Genomic DNA, 22956 nt, shown 5'->3' on the forward strand with positions numbered 1-22956 from the left:
TCCAACATGTGACTCTCAACGGAATCTTTTAATCTCCTCTCCCTGTCATGGCTGGAGTACCTCAAAGCAGTGTTCTCGGCCCAGTCTAATTCCTGATCTTCACCAATGATATCTCTGACTCTCTGGAAAATCCCATTTATCTATTTGCTGATGACTCCACCCTGTGCCGTGACATCCCTCATCCTTCAGATCAGAAGGCCGCAGGATCTTCCCTCTCTTGAGACCTTGAAAAAAATGACAAGATGGTCAAACACTTGGAATATGTCTTTCAATCCTGACAAATCCCACAATGAGGCCCTCTCCTAAAGGACCGTCTTAATTGCAACTACTCTCCCATATCTACTTTCTCAACAATCCTCTTGAGGAAGTTAAGTCTTTCAAACTCATGGGTTTCACTATTAGCCATGATCTTTCTTGGGCAAAGCACATTCCAAAGTTGTCATGTGACCAGATCCTGAACGCTGATTGGTGTACGCTTGTGGGGACATCTGGACAGACAAACGCTGTTCTCGAGTTTAGACTGCATTGTCCACCTCCTTATAGGGGGGAGAGAGGGAGAAGAAGGCTTACCTTGCCCGTACACATGCAAGTCGTTTACTGACCCTTAATGCAGACAGGTAGGGGTTACTAATACCAGGCAAGGCTTGCCTATCCATCCCAACCCCCTAGGGCTGCGTTTTTAGTGTAGCTGTAGATCAAAATGTCCGCCATACTTGCATTCGTAATACTAATTACTAGGGCATGCCCGTACTATATATAAGCTAGGACGTGCCCGTACGTGGGTGCCCGTTCCTTGCCAAAAAAAAAAAAAAAAAAAATTTGTGTAGGGGTGTGTGTGTGTAAACATCCTAGGGCGTGCCCGTACGTGGGTGCAAAAAAACATGCGTGCAAACAACAACAACAACAAAAAACTTTGAAACCACGTGGCAGTAACGACCACAGAACCCCCCCCCCTCTATTTACATGAATGGTTTGGTCCATTCGCAACGACCACAGAACCCCCCCCTCTATTTACATGCAATGGTTTGGTCCAAAGCGAACGGCTTGCGGTGTTTGGTAAAGAAATCGCCATAGCTCGGTAAGTACTTGTCCGATTAATTTCAAACCTTGAAAAGGCACATCCTCGGGTCCCCAGCAATATACCTGGCAAGTTGCAAGTATATCGGACCCGTGGTTGTCGAGAAACAGCGGTCACAGACAAACAAACAAACACACACACAGACACACACACACACACACACACACACACAGAGATTACTGGAATTATAGATAGATATGGCTATGACGTCACCGTGAGGAAAGACGCATATCAAGTGTTAATTGTCATTTTGTCATTTTGGTGAGAAAATGAAAACAGAATGACGTAATGAATAAAAAGGTTTCTGAAAAAAAAAAACCCTGAAAAACTGCTGCAGAAGATCCCATTTATGATAACATATTCGGGGTACGTCATCACTGAATGGTTGTATTCCTGTCAGGAGGATGATTTTTTGATTCTTCTTCTTCATATCGTTCTCTTCCGCGCATTACTCACCGCCTGCCGCGCATGCGCACCGTGACCACTTCTGCTGGGTGTGCCTCGGCTCTTGTACGAGGCCTAGTCGAAGTCCTTTACGATCTCTTTCGGGTTATTATTCCGGCACAGCATCGTTTCTACCCCTCGTCGTCCATAGAGCCGAGGTAGTTCCACGCTGGAGGCGCCGGAGCGCCGGTAAGGAAGGAATTTGGATTACAGTGGCCAGGCCATGGCCAAGAAGACGTACGACCTGCTGTTCAAGCTGTTACTCATCGGGGACTCGGGCGTGGGGAAAACGTGCATCCTGTTCAGGTTCTCCGACGATGCCTTCAACACCACGTTCATCTCCACCATCGGTACGGCGCTGCACCCGCGGGGACTCTCGTCCGTTCTGGTTCGATGTGTCTGTGCTGCTCTATATCCGCTCGCCCGTCCCTTTTTCGTTTTTGATGCTGTCCTGTTTATCCACGTGGTTTGTCCCGACTTGGTGGATTTGGATCGACGCCCGTGGATTGAGTTGTTGCGATCGCGTTTGGTCCGGAGATCTTTGTCTGGGTTTGGATTTGGATGTTGACTGAGGAGGTGGATCTCGGATCGCCAGGACGGACGGACGGACGGCATAGGCAATCGGGATTGTCCGCTATGCGTCTCTGTTTTTAATCACCGGATGGCATGTCCGACGGGCCTGCAGTGCTCGGAACGGTTTCACCGCCCACGTGGACACGCACGAGCCCCGTGACGGAACGTGAGCGAGACTGTTGCGGTTATGATTTGGTGGTTTTGTTCTTGGGGCACAATGTGTGTCAAATAAAACCGAGCAGCAGCAGCGTTTTATTTGGGATTTTGGTTGTGCTGTTGGTGCTGCCCCCTTGGGTGGTTGGTGCTGCCCCCTTGGGTGGTTGGTGCTGCCCCCTTGGGTGGTTGGTGCTGCCCCCTTGGGTGGTTGGTGCTGCCCCCTTGGGTGGTTGGTGCTGCCCCCTTGGGTGGTTGGTGCTGCCCCCTTGGGTGGTTGGTGCTGCCCCCTTGGGTGGTTGGTGCTGCACCCTTGGGTTGTTGGTGCTGCACCCTTGGGTTGTTGGTGCTGCACCCTTGGGTTGTTGGTGCTGCACCCTTGGGTGGTTGGTGCTGCACCCTTGGGTGGTTGGTGCTGCACCCTTGGGTGGTTGGTGCTGCACCCTTGGGTGGTTGGTGCTGTTGGTGCTGCCCCTTTGGGTAGTTGGTGCTGCACCCTTGGGTTGTTGGTGCTGCCCCCTTGGGTGGTTGGTGCTGTTGGTGCTGCACCCTTGGGTTGTTGGTGCTGCACCCTTGGGTGGTTGGTGCTGTTGGTGCTGCACCCTTGGGTTGTTGGTGCTGCACCCTTGGGTGGTTTCGCTGTTGCTGCCGCCCCCTTTGAATGGTTTAGCTGCCACCGTGTCCCTTTTGGATGGCTGTGCTGCCGCCCCCCCCCCCACCCTGGAAGGTTGTGCTGCCCCCCCCCCCCCACCCTGGAAGGTTGTGCTGCCGCCCCCTTTGGATGGTTGTGCTGCCGCCCCCCCCGGATGGTTGTGCTGCCGCCCCTTTTGGATGGTTGTGCTGCCGCCCCCCCCCCCACCCTGGATGGTTGTTGTGCTGTCGCCGCTCCTTGTTGAGTGGTTGTTTCTGCCGCCACTCCTTGTTGGGTGCTTGTGCTGCCGCCGCTCCTTGTTCAGTGGTTGTTTCTGCCGTCACTTCTTGTTGGGTGGTTGTGCTGCCGCCACTCCTTGTTGGGTGGTTGTTTCTGCCGCCACTCCTTGTTGGGTGGTTGTTTCTGCCGCCACTCCTTGTTGGGTGGTTGTGCTGCCGCCGCTCCTTGTTGGGTGGTTGTTTCTGCCGCCACTCCTTGTTGGGTGGTTGTGCTGCCGCCGCTCCTTTTTGGGTGGTTGTTTCTGCCGTCACTTCTTGTTGGGTGGTTGTGCTGCCGCCGCTCCTTGTTGGGTGGTTGTTTCTGCCGTCACTGCTTGTTGGGTGGTTGTGCTGCCGTCGCTCCTTGTTGGGTGGTTGCCGAAACTCCTTGTTGGGTGGTTGTGCTGCCGCCGCTCCTTGTTGAGTGGTTGTTTCTGCCGCCACTCCTCATTGAGCCGTTGTGCTGCTGCTGCTCACCGTTGGGTGCTTGTGCTTCCCTCGCTGGTGTTAAAATGTGGGCCGTAAAAGCTGTGCAAACATGTTCTTGGCCTGGTTTTCCTGCTGGCTAATCACCAGGTACCTTCCATTGGAGGTTAAAATGGAGCTGGACTTGAACCTTGAAACAGCCCCGACATGCATGCAAACCCTTTTCATAATGCAGGGTAAGCCTGACCCAGCATTGCATAGCAATTGTGGTTGTGTATTACGAAAACTCAAATGAGTTTTGTTTCTAACATCTTTGGTTTGCCATCTGCAATTCAGAGCGTTAGTTATTGGATGATGTGTTGTTCGAAAATGATTGGTGACGTAGTTTCCCTTTGCCATTGCATAGGTATTGATTTCAAGATCAAGACAATCGAGCTTGGTGGAAAGAAGATAAAGTTGCAGATCTGGTAAGTGACTGTTTGAAGGACGTGCTGATTTGCCTCAACTTTTACTTTATGCCAGGAGTGGAGCACAGCAAAGATGGAGGGAAAGGCAACTACCCAATGAAGTCTTCAATAAATATATCTTACCCCTCTGCTCCACAAAGGCCAGACCTGTTGTATACAACACACACACACAACACGCATTTTAAGGCCATTTTCCCTGCTAGAGCGGGGGTTAGCCTTGCGGTCCCCATGACGATCTTCTCCATTTTGCCCTATTTTCTGCATCTCCCCTTGTTAACCCCCTTGCCTGCATTTCTTCTTCCACCATCTTTAGCCAAGTCTTTCTCGGCCTTCCCCGTCCTCTACTTCCTTCTACATTCATTTCCATCACTCTTCTCAACCAGTCACTTTCATCCTTCCTCAACACATGACCAAACCATCTCAACCTGTTCCTCTTCACAGCATCCATCACAGGCTCTATTCCCATCATCTTTCGCAATTCATCATTTGTCTTCCTCTCTCTCAACGATACTCCACACATCCACCGAACCATTCGCATTTCCACCCTTGCCAGCCTTCGTTGCTGCTCCACGTTCATTGCCCATGTCTCGCTCCCATAAATCATAACACTTCTCACACATGCAGCATACACCTTTCCCTTCAGCTTCAACGACACCCCCCTCCTCGTCAGCACGCCACTCAGTTCCCGAAACTTCTGTTATATACTGAATAATATATTTAATGGGCTCAATTATGAACAAGTACTCACGATAAATGTGTGCGCACGGGGCACATACACATACGCACACTCTTAATCGATTATTACACACACTCACTCGCTTCTCATCCACCTCTCTCACTCACCAAATATACTTGTACCGGCCTATTCCGTAATCACCTTCGCCACTTGTATCGGTCTAATTCCTTGTTTGAATGGGTTACCTGTAGGCATGGGCGATAATAAAAAAAAAACCTATATCACGATGATGAACCTCGTTGTCATGATAATATAAATAATTTCATTGGTGCTTTGAGAACCATGTAGCATACAATAACAATCCACATAAAAACAAATTGGAATAGTCAGAGTTACGTGTGTTTGTACCCATTATTTCATAATTCTGTTGCAATTTGTTTAAAGTCGAACCTTATTTTACCTGGACGAAATCTCTTTGCTCCTTTGCCAAGTGACTGGACGAGCAGTTTGCAAAGCGGTTGAGCACACCGAGGAAGCTGTTTGCTAACGGAACACTCACCGAGCAAGCGGCTTGCTAACGGAACACTCAGAGCTAGCGGCTTGCTAAATGGGACATTTTTTTGGAAAGTGTCACATATGACTATCTTCATTCTTCGGGCATTTAAAATTCCGCCTTTGATGTTGAACTTCGCAAATAAATTAATGCCAATCAATCCCATGTTTTGCCAAAAATGTAAAAAACAAATAAATAAAGGAAACGCATGACGTCATCTTTCCCGCTCCTTTTGGTCTAACGAGAATGAGAATGGTAAGAGGAGAGAAGAACGAGATGACCTGCTTGTCCTTGTCCTCGGTACCAAAACTCTGCACATCGAGTGCGCTCACCTTCTCGACCTTTATCAAGATGTTTGCCTTGAGTGCTCAACTTTGTGCACAGACAAAGCGGACTCAAACAGATCGGCGATTTTGGCGCCTTGAGTAGTTAGTTGTTTACAATTAACATTACATCTTGAAGAATATACATTCCATATAATATCATAAGCCTGGTGTTGGCTTAGCGATTAGGGTGCCGGCTTGGGATCCTAGGATCCTGGGTTCGAATCCCGGTCGATCGCTGAATTAACCCCAGGGGGGTTGACTCAGCCTGTCATCCTTCCGAGGTCGGCAAATTGAGTACCAGCTTGCTGGGATGAATGATCCCGGTGTGTACCCCGGTTTAGAATAGGTACACCGTATCCCTGCGCATCGTAAGAGGCGACTAATGGTTGGCGCCAGGAAGGGCATCCGGCCATAAAAACATTGCCTCAAACAGGGAACCGTGATTGTCATGGGGCCCGCAAGGCTAACCCCTGCTCTGGCGGGGAAAATGGCCTTAAAACGATCATTCTATATTCTATATATAATATCACATCCTTTATTTTATCGAGCTGCATTTAATATGGGTATATCTTTTGTGAGAAACTAAACACAATAACCGCTCAAAGCAGTCAATACACCATCAATATGCAGGTTCAAGGTGCGATATACCTACTGCACAGAGCAGTAGTTATGTTGGTGGAAATTAATTATTGTTGTCATAGCAAATCTAAAGCACGATTATCGTCCCATTGCGATCATCTCCCTGCACTAGTCACCTGTCCTTGCACCCACTACTCTTCCTGTTAACATATTCCACAAACTAAGTACTTTCTGAATAAACAACAAATCTCTGCCCAATCTTATTCCACCTCTACTCCATGTTCCCTGGTCCCCTCCTGCACCTCCAACTATATGTCATAAGACTACCTGTACTTACCCTGTCAATTCCTTTGAATTCCTTTGAACATCTTCAATACGTAGATCGTACTTTCATTCTGGACTAAGACCCCTTCTTTCTAATTTTCCCTTGTAACGAAGACCCCTCAATTGTGTTGTAGATCGAGTTGCTCCATTAGCCTGGTGTTGGCTTAGAGGTTAGGGTGCCGGCTTGGGATCCTAGGATCCTGGGCTCGAATCCCGGTCGATCGCTGAATTAACGCCAGGGGGTTGACTCAGCCTGTCATCCTTCCGAGGTCGGCAAATTGAGTACCAGCTTGCTGGGATGGATGATCACGGTGTGTACCCCGAGTTAGAATAGGTACATCGTATCCCTGCGCATCGAAGAGGCGACCAAGGGTTGGCGTCAGGAAGGGCATCCGGCCATATAAACATTGCCTCAAACAGGGAACCATGATTGTCATGGAGCCCGCAATCTAACCCCCGCTCTGGCGGGGAAAATGGCCTTAAAACGATCATTCATTCATTCATCGAGTTGCTCCGTTGAACCCTCTTGACTGCAGCTCTATTCAACCAGAAGGACTCAAACTGGCTTGAGATGTGTTTTTCTCACTTTGCATTTCCTTGGTGTTGAGAAGTGTGTGTTATACTGCACAGGTAATACCGTACAGGGGTATAATACAGGTAATGTTTTTTTTACGTATAATACTTGGTAATTGCTAAGGGTTGTCATTCACGTGTTTGTGCCAATGACGTGATTGTAGGCACCTTCACTGTACTTTTAGAATTCCTATTATTTTTCATCCTTATCTTGTTTCCCGTGTTTCTATTTTGTCCTTTCCATTTTAGTTCCTCTTTTGTCAAGGCTACGTTTGCAGCTGAATCACAATTATTGCCGCTTCATTAATTGCCTATGGCCTTCCTTCTGTCCATCTGTCCATCCATCCCTTTAAAAATGAAGCAGAACCTTTCTAACCGACGTGTTTAATTCTGAAGGTTTTTAAAAAGGGTAATTATGGAGCGTTCTTGGCCGAACCATAGCACCTAGAGGCCTGAAAATTTGGGTGTAGGTACTTACCTTGAATCTGGGCATGGTTAAGCTACCACACCCTTCTTGGAGGCCTTGTTGCTATAAAGTATATATTCGGACGTGTGGTCAGACAGTGCTGTCACTGGCCAGTGGGCAAAAAGGTAACCTCCATAGCTTTTCAATGTCCAACACATCCCAAAACCATCACCTTCTTATAAATAATCTCAAGAAGTTGGGTACTGTTTTTCCCGGGCAGTGCCGGGTAACCCAGCTAGTATACACTAATCCAAATGTGTAATGTCCTAAATTCCCTGGATTACGCCCCCAATTCTACCTGGCAGCGGGAAATGTATAATTTTAAAGATGCTTCATAATTTGGCATAGTTTTGCTCTTTGGTTTCTCCAACCTCATGCAACCTCTGTAATGCTCATATTGATTTTGTACAGGCCAAGTTGTAATCGTGAGTGTTCCATTGGCCTCTTTCATGTTGAGATTCCTTTTGATCACATTTGCTGTATGTTTGGGATCGTCAAACCTGATGACGTAGACTACGGATTTTTATGTTAAGAAAATAGGCCTTTTATGTTTTGAAAAGCGGAATTTTTTATTTTTTATGTGAAAAAATCCCCAAATATTTTTTTCCCCCGTTTTATTCATTTTTTATTATTACCAAATTTTTCAGAAATCAGTCAAAAAAAGAACAAAAAATGGTAAGCTTTTTCCTGCACAACATTAAGCACTCTGGGCTAGTAAACAGGTAAAAAATGACGTTCAGGTACCTTTATTGCAACCGCATTGTTTGATAAGTAGAGGACTAGAAGAAATTGACAAGACCCTTTTAGGAACGGTTAAAGTCGGTGTTTGAAATCATTATCTTGGTAATGTTCTCCTTGGTGAGGCGGTGTCGGCGGTCGGTGAGGACGTTTCTGTAGACGGAGAAGGACCTTTCCACGTCGACGCTGACGATGGGACAGTACCTCAAGAGGGGGATGTCGGCAAGCTTGACTCCAGCCGGCACACCAACCTCAGATCCGTGTTGATCTCCATTCAGGATCAAAGCCACTGTCCTCAGCACACCAATGTCGGGATTGCGCTGCAGCACCGCCTTGAACTTGGTGAGCAGGATCTCCTTACGGCAGCCTCGGATCTTTTCGAGCTCCTCCTTGGCCTGATCAAGGAGCTGGAAGGCCTTGGCCAGCTCCATGCCGGCCTCCTCCAGCTGCTTAAGGATCTTCGGGATGAACGACACGTGGGCATTTAAGAAGACCAAACTGAGCTTGATGTCCGCCTTTCCGAACAGGTCCTTGGCACTCCGGATTGCCATCGCGTCGTCATCGTTCAGCTGGTCCACAATGTCCTTGACGGCCTCGAAGTGCTCGGCGTAAAACACCGCGGCATCGATCCACGTCCCCCACCGAGTCAGAATGGGCTCCGGGGGGAGAGAAAGATTGGGCTGCTGCTCCTTCCAAAGGACAACACGTGACGGGGCTTTGACGAACACCTTCTTCGTCGTGGCAATCAGGTCGTTGACGTCCTTGAACATTTCTCGGACTGTCTCGCAGACACGGTGGAGCGCGTGGGCAACGCAAGTCACATGCAGCATGTCCGGGAAGAGTTTCTTCAGGGCATGGCCGACCTTGATCATATAGGCCGCGGAGTCGCTGACGAGGACCTTGAGGCACTCCGGCTTGAAATCAGGCCAAAGATAGCGCAGCGTGTCATTGACTGCGCGCATGATCTCCCCGGAGTTGGTCTTCTCCAGAAACATGCACTGGACGAGGTGGGGACGAAAGTACCCCTCCTTGGACAAGCGTCCCGCGATGATGTTGGCCACATATCGACCTGCCGAATCGGTCGTCTCATCGACGGACAGCCAGATGGGCTGCTGTCCGAGGTCGGCACGGATCCCCGCCAAGGCCTCGTCGTAGCACTTGTCGAGGTAGTGCTTTCTAATCCAGCTTTCATCGGGGATCTGGAGAGTGATGTGCTTCTCCAGGAACGACCGGAGGGCAGGGTTTTCCAATTTCGACCATGGGATGCCAGCGGCCAGCATGGCCTGGCACAGCTCCTGAGCCACGACGTCGCACTTGTGCCTCTTTCCGCCACCAAAGTCCTCCATGGTGGCTTGCGTGACCGTCCTCTTCTTCTTCAAGGCCAAGTTGCTCTTGTGGCGGTCTCCTCGGACATGTTGGGCCAGCTCAGACTTCTGCTTCGCCCGGAAAGTCTTTTCACAAGCTCGACAGAAAGCCGTGTCACTCGACACGTACTTGAAGGTGGCCCCATCGCCGCCAGCGTTGAATTCCTTCAGCCACTTGTCACGAAGAGCAGCACTCATCTTGATAGGAGACTTGTTCACACTTTGTGTACACTCTCTCACTGTAGTACACCGCCTCACTGCTGTACACGCTGGGGACGCAACGCACGCAAGTGGACGCAACGTTTTGTTTTTGAGATCGATCGCAGCTAAAAATTTAGATCGCAGTTAAAAATTTCGATCGCAGTTTAAAATTTCGAAAAATTCCCTAATTTCTTTTAGCGTTGACAGACATTTTCGACCAAAAAGGGCATTTTATTTTATTTTTCCCGAAAAAGGGCGAAATATTTTTTTTCTCCGAAAATAGCAAAATAATTTTTTTGCGTGCAAAAAAGCCGTTTTATGTGAAAAAATATTTTTTATTTTTTCACATAAAAATCCGATGTGCACTGATGAGCCATGTGTTTGAGAGCGGCCTGAGGGATCACATTCTGCCTGTACTTGTTACCAGTCCATGCCGCAATTGTTTTGCATTTTTGCCAACATGTTTTGCCATTCTCTCCACTCGAGTCCGAGTTTGATTCTCGGCCCCATCGATAAACAGTCAATTTGATGTTTCACAGACGTGATGTGATGTTGCGTCAGTGTGCCGTCCCTCCGATGGATGATAATCTGGATGTCTGGTCTGCTCTCATTAGTTAGTGGACATTAAAGGCCCCATGGGGTCTTCATTAAAGAGGTGAGTTTTTGTTGACAACCTGAAGAAATTACCAAGTCATGCCTCATTAAGCTCCATGCGAACTTTACCACAGACAAGCCAGATTTGTGAAAGACTTGGGTCACTCATAACCTGGCTGAAGCCACAAGAAGGTGGGATTAATTTGTGTAGTAGTAGTAGTAGTAGTAGGCGGCTCTCTGTTATTTCATAACCTGGCTTTGATTGTTGCCAACAAAATTGAACATCTACAAAGAGCACATCTCCAGATTTTCGAATTCCACGTTTCATGTCCGATGTCCATTTTTGTCCCCCGTCGCACCGCGGAGCGAAAGGGGGACTATGGTTTTCCCCTCCGTCTGTGTGTCCGTCCGTGCGGGCAGGCGTGCGTGCGTATGTGCATGCGTGCGTGCGTGCGTAAGTGCGTGCGTAAGTGAAGGACCGCATTCAAATTTGGTGCGTGGGTGCAACCCACGTCAAAATCCAAGATGGCCGCCACCATGTATGTCTGACGCCATGTATGTCTGAACCTTGTGAGCAGAATATCTTGAAAAATAAGCAAAGTACCAACTTCTAATCTGGTGTGTGGGTGTATCTCTGCATAAGGAAGAACGCTATTGAAAATTGGGTCGCCACGTCAAAATCAAAGATGGCCGCCACCATATACATGTCTGAACCTTGTGAGCGAAATATCTTGAAAAATAAACAAACTACTAACTTCTAATCTGGTGTGTGGGTTTATCTACACATAAGGAAGAACCCTATTGAAAATTGGGTCGCCACGTTAAAATCCAAGATGGCCGCCGCCATGTATGTCTGAACCTTGAGCTGAATATCTTGAAAAATAAGCGAAGTACCAACTTCTCATCTGGTGTGTGGGTGTATCTAGGCATAAGGAAGAACGCTATTGAAAATTGGGTCGCCACGTCAAAATCCAAGATGGCAGCCACCATATACATGTCAACCTTGTGAGCGAAATATCTTGAAAAATAAACGAACTATTAACTTCTAATCTGGTGTGTGGGTGTATCTACACATAAGGAAGAACGCTATTGAAAATTGGGTCGCCACGTCAAAATCCAAGATGGCCACCACCATATATATGTCTGAACCTTGAGCGAAATATCTTGAAAAATAAACGAACTACTAACTTCTAATCTGGTGTGTGGGTGTATCTACGCATAAGGGAGAACGCTATTGAAAATCGGGTCGCCACGTCAAAATCCAAGATGGCCGCCTTGTGTCTTTCACTTTGTCAACTCACATCATTTCAACGACGGGGGACCGAGGCGTAACGCTTGTAAAGGTTAGGTTTGGTACGTTGGTCATGAGAAGGCGTTTCCCTCTGCAGTCTACACGGATTTGTTGGTGCAAGCTTTGGGATGGAGGTTGAAGGAGATGCTTATGTTTTGAAATTGGAAGCACACTATACTTACACATGTGACTCGTCCTGCCTTTGATAGCTCGTTTGATGCTTGAACATCAAGAACATCAACGTGTGCATGCGTGTCTATTTGTCTTTCTACAAAGAAGTTTAACACAGCTCAGAAGTCCATTTGGATCTTCGTGCCTGCACTGCATAAACACCACATAAATCCACGTTATCAGTTCATAGACTCCCCTTCGGGTTGGTTGGGGGACATTGAGGGAAGGAGGGTGATTGTGAGGAGAAGAATCGTTAAGACATGGGACATCAGGTACATTTTGTGTTTGTATATGTGGTTTGGCAAGAGGTTGAGTGAGGAATGAACAAATGGCACATTCACCATTTGATTTGACGAGACCCTCTAACAGACCTGTTTGAAAACTTTGTTGCAGGGACACTGCCGGACAAGAGCGTTTCCACACCATCACCACATCGTACTACCGCGGAGCCATGGGAATTATGCTCGTCTACGACATTACCAACAGCAAGAGTTTTGAGAACATCAGCAAGTGGCTACGAAACATTGATGAGGTTGGTTATTGTTGGGAGAATGTAAAACTTTGGGGCTTTTTTGTTGTTTTGTTTTGATAAAGTGCAAGGGGCCTGTTGGGATTGTGTGAACGCATGCATGTTTGTTCTTATCTGCAAGCTGATATTATGTATGAAGGCCAATTTTTTTTTTTTTTTTCGTCCTTAGTCGAGGTTTGTGGAAGGATATAGTACACTGAATGGATTGGGGCGTAACAGACAAAAAGAGGGCGCAAAACACGCATGCATGGGGTGGACAAGATGGATACAGAGGATGCACAGGGTGGACAACATGGATACAGAAGGAAACTCGGAGGGAAAAGTGGAAAATTGGAAGAAGGAGGGATTTTGGTGGGGCGGGGTAAACGAGGGTAGAGACTACCATGTTTTTGGATTGGGGATGATCTGAGATGGTGGTGAACAGTTGTCTCGAAGACCTGGGGAAGGCGCAACAAGATACTGCAGAAACCTTGGAGGAGGGGCAGGGAAGGTGGTTGGGGGGTTGGGGGGGGGGGATATGGGAGGAACAGGGGATGCAAGACCAGAAAGGAGGCAACATAAGACAGACCACTGACCTGTCTGCAATGGCCAAGTGGTAGGCCCATAGACTCGGCTTCCTCATGTGAAATTCCAATAATATTGAAGGCCTTCATCAAACCAAATATTCATCCCCAATCCAAAGGCCTTGGTTTACACAGCTTCAAGCTGAGCAAGATGTGAGGCTGGGGAGCCAACCCAGAGGGGAGAGCAGTACTCCATCAAGCTGCGGATGAACGTCTTGTAGGGTGATCGGAGTTCTGGCTTGCCAAGGAAGGACTTTGTACGATGGAGGGTCACAGGATGCCCTGTCGAGAGTTTGCCATATTGATGAAATAATGTCACAAGATGTCTGAGACGTTGTCTGAGACAATAATATCACAAGATGTCTGAGATGCACCGACCTGCATCATTTAAGAGGTAGGTGAATTCAACTTTCAGTAAAGGCTTGTAGCAGTCAACAGATTTACCTACCTTGGCAGCATCTTCTCCAGAGCAGTTCATGTTGACCATGAAGTCAACATCAGAATAGCTAAGACCAGCGTTGCCTTCTGCAATCTCCGAAACACTGTTTTGAATGATTGTCTCCATGAATGACATGCCCAGCATCCACCCCGTTGAAGAGAGCTTGGATAAGATGGCCAGAATGTGTGATGAGCGTTTGCCAACAATCTCTTCTATGGTAAGCCAGTTGAAGGGAAATGTTTAGAGGTCAGAAAAAGTGCTTCAAGGGTACACTGAATAATTGGGGCTGTGGACAATGGGAGAAACTTGCACAGGTTCTCCTCATAGACAGATATCCTGAGATATAGTGCTCAAAGATAAACGGACAAGGGCTGAAAATGTAACCTCCATCCACCTACGGTGATGGAGATAAAAATTGGAATGATTTGTCATCGTCGAATACGTTGCACCTGAATTTTAATGAATCCTTGTTGAAGTCATGGTCATCTACGACGAAGGATGAACAATAATAATAAAAAGAGAAAATCGCTAGATATTTTGATATTAAAATACTGTAACAATCTCAGGTCTTTAAGTCACATTGGGCTAAGCTTTATAAACGTCCAACCTCCGAACCATACGCTGTTATGAGTTGGTTTGAGGATGGCAGAGTTAAGAGAGGGCATAAGGAGTCAGATGTAAGTTTGTATTCAATCATTATAATTTAGATAGCCCATGTACCTGCTGCCTGTTGTTGTTGTTGTTGTTGTTGTTGTTGTTGTTTGTACCTGCTGCCTGTGGGAGTGTGAGGGTCCTTGGGAATCTGCATCTTGCCTTCAAATTCCATTGGTTAAAGGCCTTCTTTAACTGCTTTGACAAGAGGGGCAAGGTGCGAAGCAGGAGCACCAATCCAGAGTGGAGAGCCATAAAACATATGGAAAACCTTATGAGAGCTTGGTGCGGTTCAGGAATGCCTTCGCTCAATGGAGATGGTAACTGGCCTTTGATGCAAGCTTGGTGATATGATCCTCCCATGAAAGATTGTGGCGTTCAGTGAGGCCACCTAGTTCCACGGGCTGCTGCTCTTTCAGTGGCTGTCCAGAGAAGTGGACTGAATAGTTTGATTATTCTCTTCCTTGTGCGAGTGTGTGTTGTCATCGTAGAATGTCAGGTTCCAAGTAGCTGACCAGTGCCTCATCTTGTCCAGGCCTGTTGAAGGGATTCTGCAATGGTCAGCCTTTCGCAAGAGTGATGGTGCTGCATCAGGTGGAGTTGGTTTTCAAGAGAATAAGACAGATTTATCGAGATCAAGAATAACTTAGGTCCTTGTGGGATGTAAAAACCCTTGTTAGATCCTCGCCTGAATGGAAAGACCATTGGAATGGCCACCATCACCACTTACAATCATATCTGGGTTTGTTGCAGCAGCCTCAAATATATACATCTCTGTGAAGTTGGAATATTGGTGGACCGGAGTGTTATGGGGTGGGGTGGGAGAGCGCAGTGCACACAGAAGAATACTGGTGGGAGGTGAGCATAGTCTGAGTGAGCACGAACAATGAGCTTTTGGACCTGAGTTATATCTCACACCTGGTCTGGTCACATTTGTGTTAACTGAATTTAGCAACGCTGAGTCGAGCATGTGAGAGTGTGAACGAGTGTTGATTGTGTGGAAATGGCGAAGATTATGCGCAAGTTGGAAGCTGTGTCATGGCTCTGCGATTAGTTTGAGGTGGTGAAAGTGAAAGGACATGACAATACAGTGATCGGAGCTGGGGCAGAGGGTTTGGAGTAGGGTGATGCAGAACCCATGTAAAAGGATGAGGAATTTTTCTGCCCCTTGCCCCCTCCACTTAAGAGACTCGTCGAGCTACAGTGTTAGCAATGGGTGTTGGAAGAGATTAGTAACCAGTGGAAAAAGTAGAAGTAGAATTGAGGTAAGTAAATGGAGGTTGAGCAGATGACATGGTTTTTACAGATGAGAACAAAGATGAACAAGACCGGCACTTGGTAGTGCTCATACCTCCACCAGGCTGAACACTTTGTTTTGTATCCCACTGATAGGCCGGATATGGATTCGGACCTGAACCAAAATCTAATCAGCTTGTTCTTGTGACCTTACTAACTCATTCACCAAGTTTAGTCACAATCCGTCCACAACTTTTTGAGATATCCTGCTATATATCGCTTTTGGCCCTATCTCTCAATGGTGAAGAATCCGAATCCAGATCTTCACTAAAATCGAATCATTTCGTCCTTGTCACATGCGCTCCATCTCTGCCAAATTTCGTCCGAATCCGTTCACAACTTTTTGAGATATCTTGTTCACAGACGAACAGACAGACAGACGGGGGTGAAAGCATAACCTCCATCCACCTTCAGTGGCGGAGGTAACAAAGCACCAAGAATACAATATCCGACAGGTGCAAGTGACAATGAAACGATTTCCGGACAGTATTATCTTTGGAGGTAGATGTGTTGGAGTACCGAACCATGCGTCCTTCAAGGAACCGGAAGTCTAATGCTGAATTCCCACAGTATCTTTGGAAAATGCTCGTCGAGATGCTGTTCAACGGTAACCTAGTCAAATGGTTTGGATGGAATGAGGTATTGGATTATGTATGAGGTGGGAGTGTCGGACTGTGGAAACAGGGCAGGTATGTCTCCTGTACCTATATTTTAGTGTCGCCCTGTGTGTACTGGTGATACATGTACACTTTCGTTTCCAGAAGTGTACAGCTCTTCTCGGAGCAATAATTTATTTTGTCTGCAGTCGATTTAACATAGTATTTAACATGTGTGTGTGTGTGTGTACGTGTGTGTATGTACGTGTACGCTCTTTTTCTCCAAATTGCATTCTCTTTGGCATTTTCAACTCCTATCACTATTGACCCATCATGCAGAATTGAATCGGCTTTGTTGCCATTGTTCTTGACTTTTGAGCTGCTGTGTTTACCGTATGCCAGCATGCCAGCGAGGACGTAGAGCGCATGTTGCTTGGAAACAAGTGCGACATGGAGGAGAAGCGTCTTGTGCCCAAGGAGAAGGGTGAACAGGTACGTTCTGCACCCTTTTTATGTGCCGTTGCTGGGCTAAAATAGAGGATTCTATTTTAAACGCTGACCGTGTATGGCCTATGCTTGTTTCAAAACTTGTTTATTGTTGGTGTTTAGCTCTGCTCTTTCATCATCCATGTTGTAAATCCTTTTGGGAATGGTTATCCTGGGGTTATGATTTGTGCATAATGCACGCTGTTGTACATCATCGGTGCCACAGATCCGAGTTCATCTTGATCGGTGTTCGGTGATGTCTACCTTTGAAAGATGTTGCCGCTGTGTTCCACCGGGACGATTTGGCAGCACAGAGTGTTCTATTTTTGTCTTTATCTCTGTTTTGTGCTCAGATTGCCAAGGAGCACGGTATCAGGTTCTTCGAGACGAGCGCAAAGTCGAATATCAACATTGAAGAAGCGTTCTTCACATTGGCGGAAGACATTTTGAGAAAGGTACTGTTGTGAGAGTTTCTAAACTGTGTGCGAGAGTTTCTAAATCGACTTGTGTTTAGGAAAACTTAAAAAGCGAGCTTGCATTATGGACCATTTAAATACTTTCTTGAAGAATGCAAAAGGAGCCATATTCACTCCAAAGGGAGCTTGCTTTACTGCGGTTTCCTCAGCCTTCCAAGATAACGAAGTAGACGCAGACTTGAGAGATGTAAATAAATGTGGCTCACAAAGTTCCCCTTTCTCCTCTTTTCTATTTGATTTTTATTTTCCAAATTCGTCTTGCCCCAACCTCCACCCCATCCACCCCAGGTGCACATATGACAAATAGAAATAAAAATCCCCACAAAACAGTGCACATTGTGGTTGCAGCAATCTTCATATCTGGTGAGAGAAGTCAAGATGGCTGTGTTTGAGTGGAACGAGTATCTTCCAAGCTGCTTCTTCGTATGGATTGGTTTGAGTTGAGCGAACTATCTGGTGAAATTGGCAGTCCTCAGCCACTCCTGGGCCTGCGCAGTGATCTTCTGCAGCGAATTCCATCCTCCATCAGGGTGTTGTATGGGTTACTCCACCAAGTGGTGTGCTGTCTATCTCACCACAGGTACAAGCTGCAGTGTCGGCCAGGATCCAGGAGTGCATGCATGCGTTGAAGCATCCAACACCCGTCTGGATACGGTTCAGATGGGCACTGCTCCTTGCACGGTCGGCAGTAGCCAGTAGGCGTGATAGAAATTGTCAGCATTTGTTGCAATCTACCAACAGGTTGTTGTTTTCTTCTCCACTCGCTGAGTAGCCACTGTTGTCTGACCTGCCTGTTAATGGGAAAATATGGTTTTGGATGGGGAATGATGGAAAGCATGGAAAGAATAGAGGGTGCAAGACCAGAAAGAGGTGGAAGAAGACAGACACCGACCTGTCTGTGATGGCAAAGTGATAGGCCCATAGACTCGGCTTCATCGCAAAATATTCCAATGATCTTGAAGGCTTAGGTATCCTTGGAATCAATGTGAGCCAGATGTGATGCAGGACTTCTCCCTAGAGGGGAGAGCAGTACTCAATCAAGTTGCAGATGAATGCCTTGTGGATGGACAGGAGTTGACGTGTGCCAAGGAAAGACTTTGAATGTTGGAAGATGCCCAGTCGGCAACTGGCTTTGGAGGCCAACTTAGAAATGTGGTTTGCCCAAGAAAGATCATAGCTGATAGTGAGACCCATAACTTTCAATGACGGAACTTCCTCAAGAGGATTGTGCCCTTGTGTGATACAGAATTTAGAGGAAGCATCTTCTTATTCATCATTCATATGCAACACAACGCCAGGGGAGTAGCATCATTGGCTGAAGGTGCAGCTGATGCAATGCCCTCTGCTGGTCAGGGCAGGAATTTGTTCATTGTGCCTGTGATAGCTTGCCTACTCTTAGCGAAGGACACCATGGGATCTTTAACATCCCACCAACAAATGTTGTCATACGGGGCACCCGTTTAACGTCCATCTGAGAGATGGCACACACATTGTTGAATCGCCAGTTACAAAGAGCAACAGTTCGCTTGTAGACTAGGATCCATGAAGGGGTTACATTGAAGAGCTGCAAACTCGTGTCATGCGAAGGGAAGGAGTCATTCACCGTGTCACACGAAGGAGGGTCATTCAAGTGAATACATAATCGGATCACTAAATTGCCTAAATCAGTTACCGAGGTAACCACTCGATCGCCCTCCGTTAGATGTTACCAGGATGGGACCGCGTAGAGGTTGGTTGTCATGCCATCCTTGCAATTAAAAGGTGAAAATCTTACAAGTTAACTTATTACTTGGCCATTAATAATAGGCTAGATTATAAATGGTTAACTATTTTACTGGATGGTGGGGGGTGGGGGGAGGGTGGTGGGATGGTTATTAAAATCTGTGGAGAATGATGAAATTTCCCTGAGTTTGACAAGTTCATTCGATTGTTCGAAAAACATTTTTGAAACCACATCAGACTTCACCTCGAGCTTCCTTCCTTCCGTGTAAGTGCCGCTCCATCAGGATGAAGATTACCACACTGCAAGTTGTGTTTATTGAAGTCTTCCAAAAAGCCACCTCAATTGGGTACAAAGGGGTGTCGGAGTGGCAGAGCCATCCTCTTCCTCACTCTCATCATTGTCCTCCTCTTCCACTAGACGCCAGCAAAAGAGCCGGAGAGAAAGGACGTTGTGGATACGAGCAGCAGTGGAGGAGTGATGGGTTTGAAGACCAAATGTTGCTCTTGATGGAGCTTCTCTTCCCTCCGATTGCCACCTGCACCCGAATGGAGACACAAATTTGTGGCTTTTTTCAACCCCTTCCCCGCCCCCCCCCACTCCCGCCCCAGCCCTCGAAGGACTTCGTTTGCACGCTGCGCCACTACACTCACGCTCATCAGTAACGATGGCGTTGTGCTTATAATTTTGCTCCATTTCCTTCCGTGTTCGTTAACGTTTTTCCATTTTTTTTCAGAAACCGGGAATTCGGGTGGTGAACCTTTACCGGGTTTAATGGCCCACAAATGCAAGACCTTGTGCCATGGAAAAAAATTTCCTCTCTCCCTGATCTAAATTACCAGATGCTTTGAACCATACTTGATACTCCTGTTGTATCAAGGTGTTTGGTGTTTGTGGTGTTTGTGTGTGGTGTTTGTCTGTTTGAGCTGTTGCGATGCTGACAGGACAGAGATAATGGATTTGAACTCGGAGCACTTCCCTTGTTGTGCACAGCTTTGTAAAGTCAAGTGGTTTTTTTCTTTTTCTTTTTGCTTCTTTTTTTCCCCCCAAAGGCCTTTTTATCTCTGAAATCGGTTGGAGTTGGCTTTGCACTCGCCACTTCTCGAGTCCATCGGAGCGGTACAAAATTAACGACCACGGTCGCGTAAACATTGTGGCTCAAAATTGGCTTTTGGCTTTGCGCTTTTGACGGTCCCTTTGGACCGAATGCAGTTACTGTTTCGCATGCTTTCATGAGTGTTACGCAGATTTTTATTGTTTAAATATCTCCTGAAATTACCTTGGATGCACCGATATGTATTTAACCAATATTATATAACTCAAATTCCATGCCCGTGGAGGTTGCAGTGCACGGGCTGTTGCAGAAGCGTCACGGTTTTGCGGTTGGCCAGTGTGGCGTTCACTATACGTGACCCGTGAGATATGGTGTGGGGCGGTTATCCAAGCGGAACGACCCCCGTTTATGTATGAAATTCCCATTGGCTTGATCGAGGCCCCTTGGAAATCACTTTGAGATCTGATGCGTTGTGTTTATACAACTTGGTGGGGATGGGGAGGGGGGGGGGGGATTGGTAAACAATCACTTTTCACCTTGTGCGTCAGTTTTTGCCTGAAAAAGTAGTGCTTTTCAAGGCTGGAGCGAACTTCGATGAAGGTATGACAACATATTGTTTTCAATTTGGAGGAATCGTGCTTGAGAGTTAGATATGTACAAGCTAACCTGCACCATTGTTCCGTACACCAGTTGACCGATTTAAACTGTGGATTCTGTTTGAACATGAATGCCGTTTCTTGTAACTGCGGACTTGTGGCTTGTATTCTACTGTATTGTATCAAACTAATAAAATCTTAGTTTTGCGTTTATCCGAGTGGTGACTCGCTGTCAGTTTTATTATACCGGACCTTTGTTTTGATCTAACGAGGTGTGCACCTTGTATTTTGGGTGCACCTGTAATTGATTTGACCTGCAGGTGGAAGACGCTCGTCCTGGTGGAATTTTTGCTTCGAGGAACACTTTGTTGATGCCTCGCATTACTCTGTCACGAGGTGATCACCAATTCTCTAAAAGGATTTTTTTTTTTTTACCTGGTTATGAATTCTGATGGAAACTTGATTGAAACGCTTTGCTTTCACCTTTGTCTGCGTACACCTTCAACCTTACCCTGGCTCGTGTGGCTTCTTCAACCTTACCTGACTTGAATTGGCACATTGATGTGCACGTTTCATTTAAACTCCACCCTGTGGACTTTGCCTGGGTGCTGGCATCATTATTACCTATATTTTCTGCATACTGATCCCATTTGTCAGTTCACTGTTTTGTAAGGAGGGAGCCGACAATAATTTGAAAATTGAGATAAAGTGATCAGCGTAGCGCTTTATAGAAATGATTCTTAAACCAGAATGTGCACTTGCTTTCAGAACATATGTATATAGGGTGGTCCAGAAACCCTGGGCATATTTTGAAGAACGATACTTGCAACAAACTAAGTTATTGTTGTTCTTTGGTGCAAAACAAAACATGATTACTCGTTAAACAGTCTAATATACATGAAACATCAGTTCAAACTGCTTTCCTTCATTGTCTATGCACACCTGCAGCCATGATGAAACACTCTGACACACAGTTCTGCATGTTTCAGTCGTTAAGGCAGCAGTCTCATTATGGATGAATTGTTTCAAGTCTCTAAGGGTCGTAGGATTCTTCGCATACACTTTTTGTGACTGAGGAAACCCCAAAGGAAGAAATCATGGTGTTTTTAAATTGCAAGACCGCGGCGGCCATTCAACCGGATGAATGATGGCCAACCACGATGGCCAATCAATTTTTTTTTTTTTTTTTGGGTAGACAAGATCGAGGCTCGTGAAAGAGCTAACATTAATCTCACAAAAAGTCAAACCGACACATAAAACACAAAATAAGGGGAGCGGTAGACAAGATGCGGAGAGAAGGGGAAGCACAAACGCAACATTGGAGAGCAGGGACATCGGGAGATCTGTGGGAGGGAGAGGGCTTGTGGGGAGGAGGCGTGGGAAGGGGGGAGGTGGGGTAAACGCTTAGTTAGAAAGCACATTCCAGGAGTACGAGAAAGCCAGGAGTACGAGAAGGAAGGCTGGGTACTGAGATAAGGGGTTAGCGACACAGGATTTGGAAGCAAACACGGAATTGAGGCATTCGGCCTTCTTACGAGCGAAGTTGTCTGTGGTGCCATTTGAAGAGAGGGAAGGAATGGAAGGGGAGCATACTCCAGAGACCATACCATAGAGGCGGGAGAAAAGGGGAATGAAAGAGTGAAGGTGAGCAGAGAGCCTAGATTTTGGCAGTTTAACCATAAGAGGGTTGCTGGCAGATCTTGTGCGACCTGTAGGAAAATTTGGGGGACAGAGCACAGAGAGAGCTGGGGGAGCAAGGCCGGAGAGGAGTCGGTGGAAGACGGAAAGACCACCAACCTGCCTGCGGTGAGTGAGTGAAAGGCCCTTGGAGTTGGCTTCATCGCAGGAGATTCCAATGATTCTGAAAGCTTTGGTTTCAACAGCGTGAAGCCGAGCTAGGTGTGATGTAGGAGCACCAGCCCAGAGGGGGGAACAGTATTCCATTGAGCTGCAGATGAAAGCCTTGTATGTGGTGAGGAGCTCAGGTGTGCCAAGGAAGGACTTCGCACGACGGAGGATGCCCAGTCGCCGACTGGCTTTGGAGGCCAGCTTGGAAATGTGGTTTTCCCAAGAAAGATCATGGCAGATAGTGAGACCCAAAAGCTTGAGCGACAGAACTTCTTGGAGAGGATTGTTGAGAAAGTAGATGGGAGGTTTTTCCAGTCGGTCTTTTCGGAGAGACATAGTAAGAGTGTGAGATTTGTCAGCATTGAAAGACATCTTCCACTTGTTTGACCAGTCTGTGATTTTGTCCAGGTCTGCAGAGAGTGAGGAGGCTGCAGACTGCCAATCTGAGGGATGAGGAATGGAGCGGCAGAGTGGAGTCATCAGCAAAGAGATAGAGAGGATTTTCCAGAGAGTCGGAGAGATCATTGATGAAGACCAGAAAAAGCACAGGGCCCAGAACACTACCTTGGGGTACTCCAGCCAGAACAGGAGATAGAGAGGATTTTCCAGAGAGTCGGAGAGATCATTGATGAAGACCAGAAAAAGCACAGGGACCAGAACACTACCTTGGGGTACTCCAGCCAGAACAGGAAGGTGCGATGAGAGAAATCCATTCAGGGCCACACATTGACTACGACCAGAGAGGAAGTCTGCAAGCCAAGCGTGATGATTTCCATGGATACCATAGGAGGAGTTT

General features: G+C 46.9%; 1 protein-coding gene across 1 annotated transcript; it reads left to right on the plus strand.

The window, feature by feature from the left end:
* Positions 1–1478: 1478 nt before the first annotated feature.
* Positions 1479–20530, plus strand: LOC137438844 (ras-related protein Rab-10). The gene is made up of 6 exons (XM_068134261.2): positions 1479–1872; positions 3990–4050; positions 12300–12438; positions 16383–16472; positions 16820–16921; positions 19083–20530. The coding sequence occupies exons 1-6, from the start codon at positions 1746–1748 to the stop codon at positions 19170–19172; spliced, it is 609 nt and encodes a 202-aa protein (XP_067990362.1). The 5' UTR covers positions 1479–1745; the 3' UTR covers positions 19173–20530.
* The last annotated feature ends 2426 nt before the right edge of the window (positions 20531–22956 follow it).

This window comes from Myxine glutinosa, chromosome 13, assembly GCF_964187855.1.
Source record: "Myxine glutinosa chromosome 13, kmMyxGlut1.1, whole genome shotgun sequence".
NCBI classification, from domain to species: domain Eukaryota; kingdom Metazoa; phylum Chordata; class Myxini; order Myxiniformes; family Myxinidae; genus Myxine; species Myxine glutinosa.

Bases quoted from the DNA above. Each gene is read 5' to 3' on its own strand.
- LOC137438844 (XM_068134261.2), top strand. From the start codon at position 1,746: ATGGCCAAGAAGACGTACGACCTGCTGTTCAAGCTGTTACTCATCGGG. The intron at 16,473-16,819 runs GTACGTTCTGCA...TTTTGTGCTCAG, and splicing joins CCAAGGAGAAGGGTGAACAG to ATTGCCAAGGAGCACGGTAT. The intron at 16,922-19,082 runs GTACTGTTGTGA...CTCTTCCACTAG, and splicing joins CGGAAGACATTTTGAGAAAG to ACGCCAGCAAAAGAGCCGGA.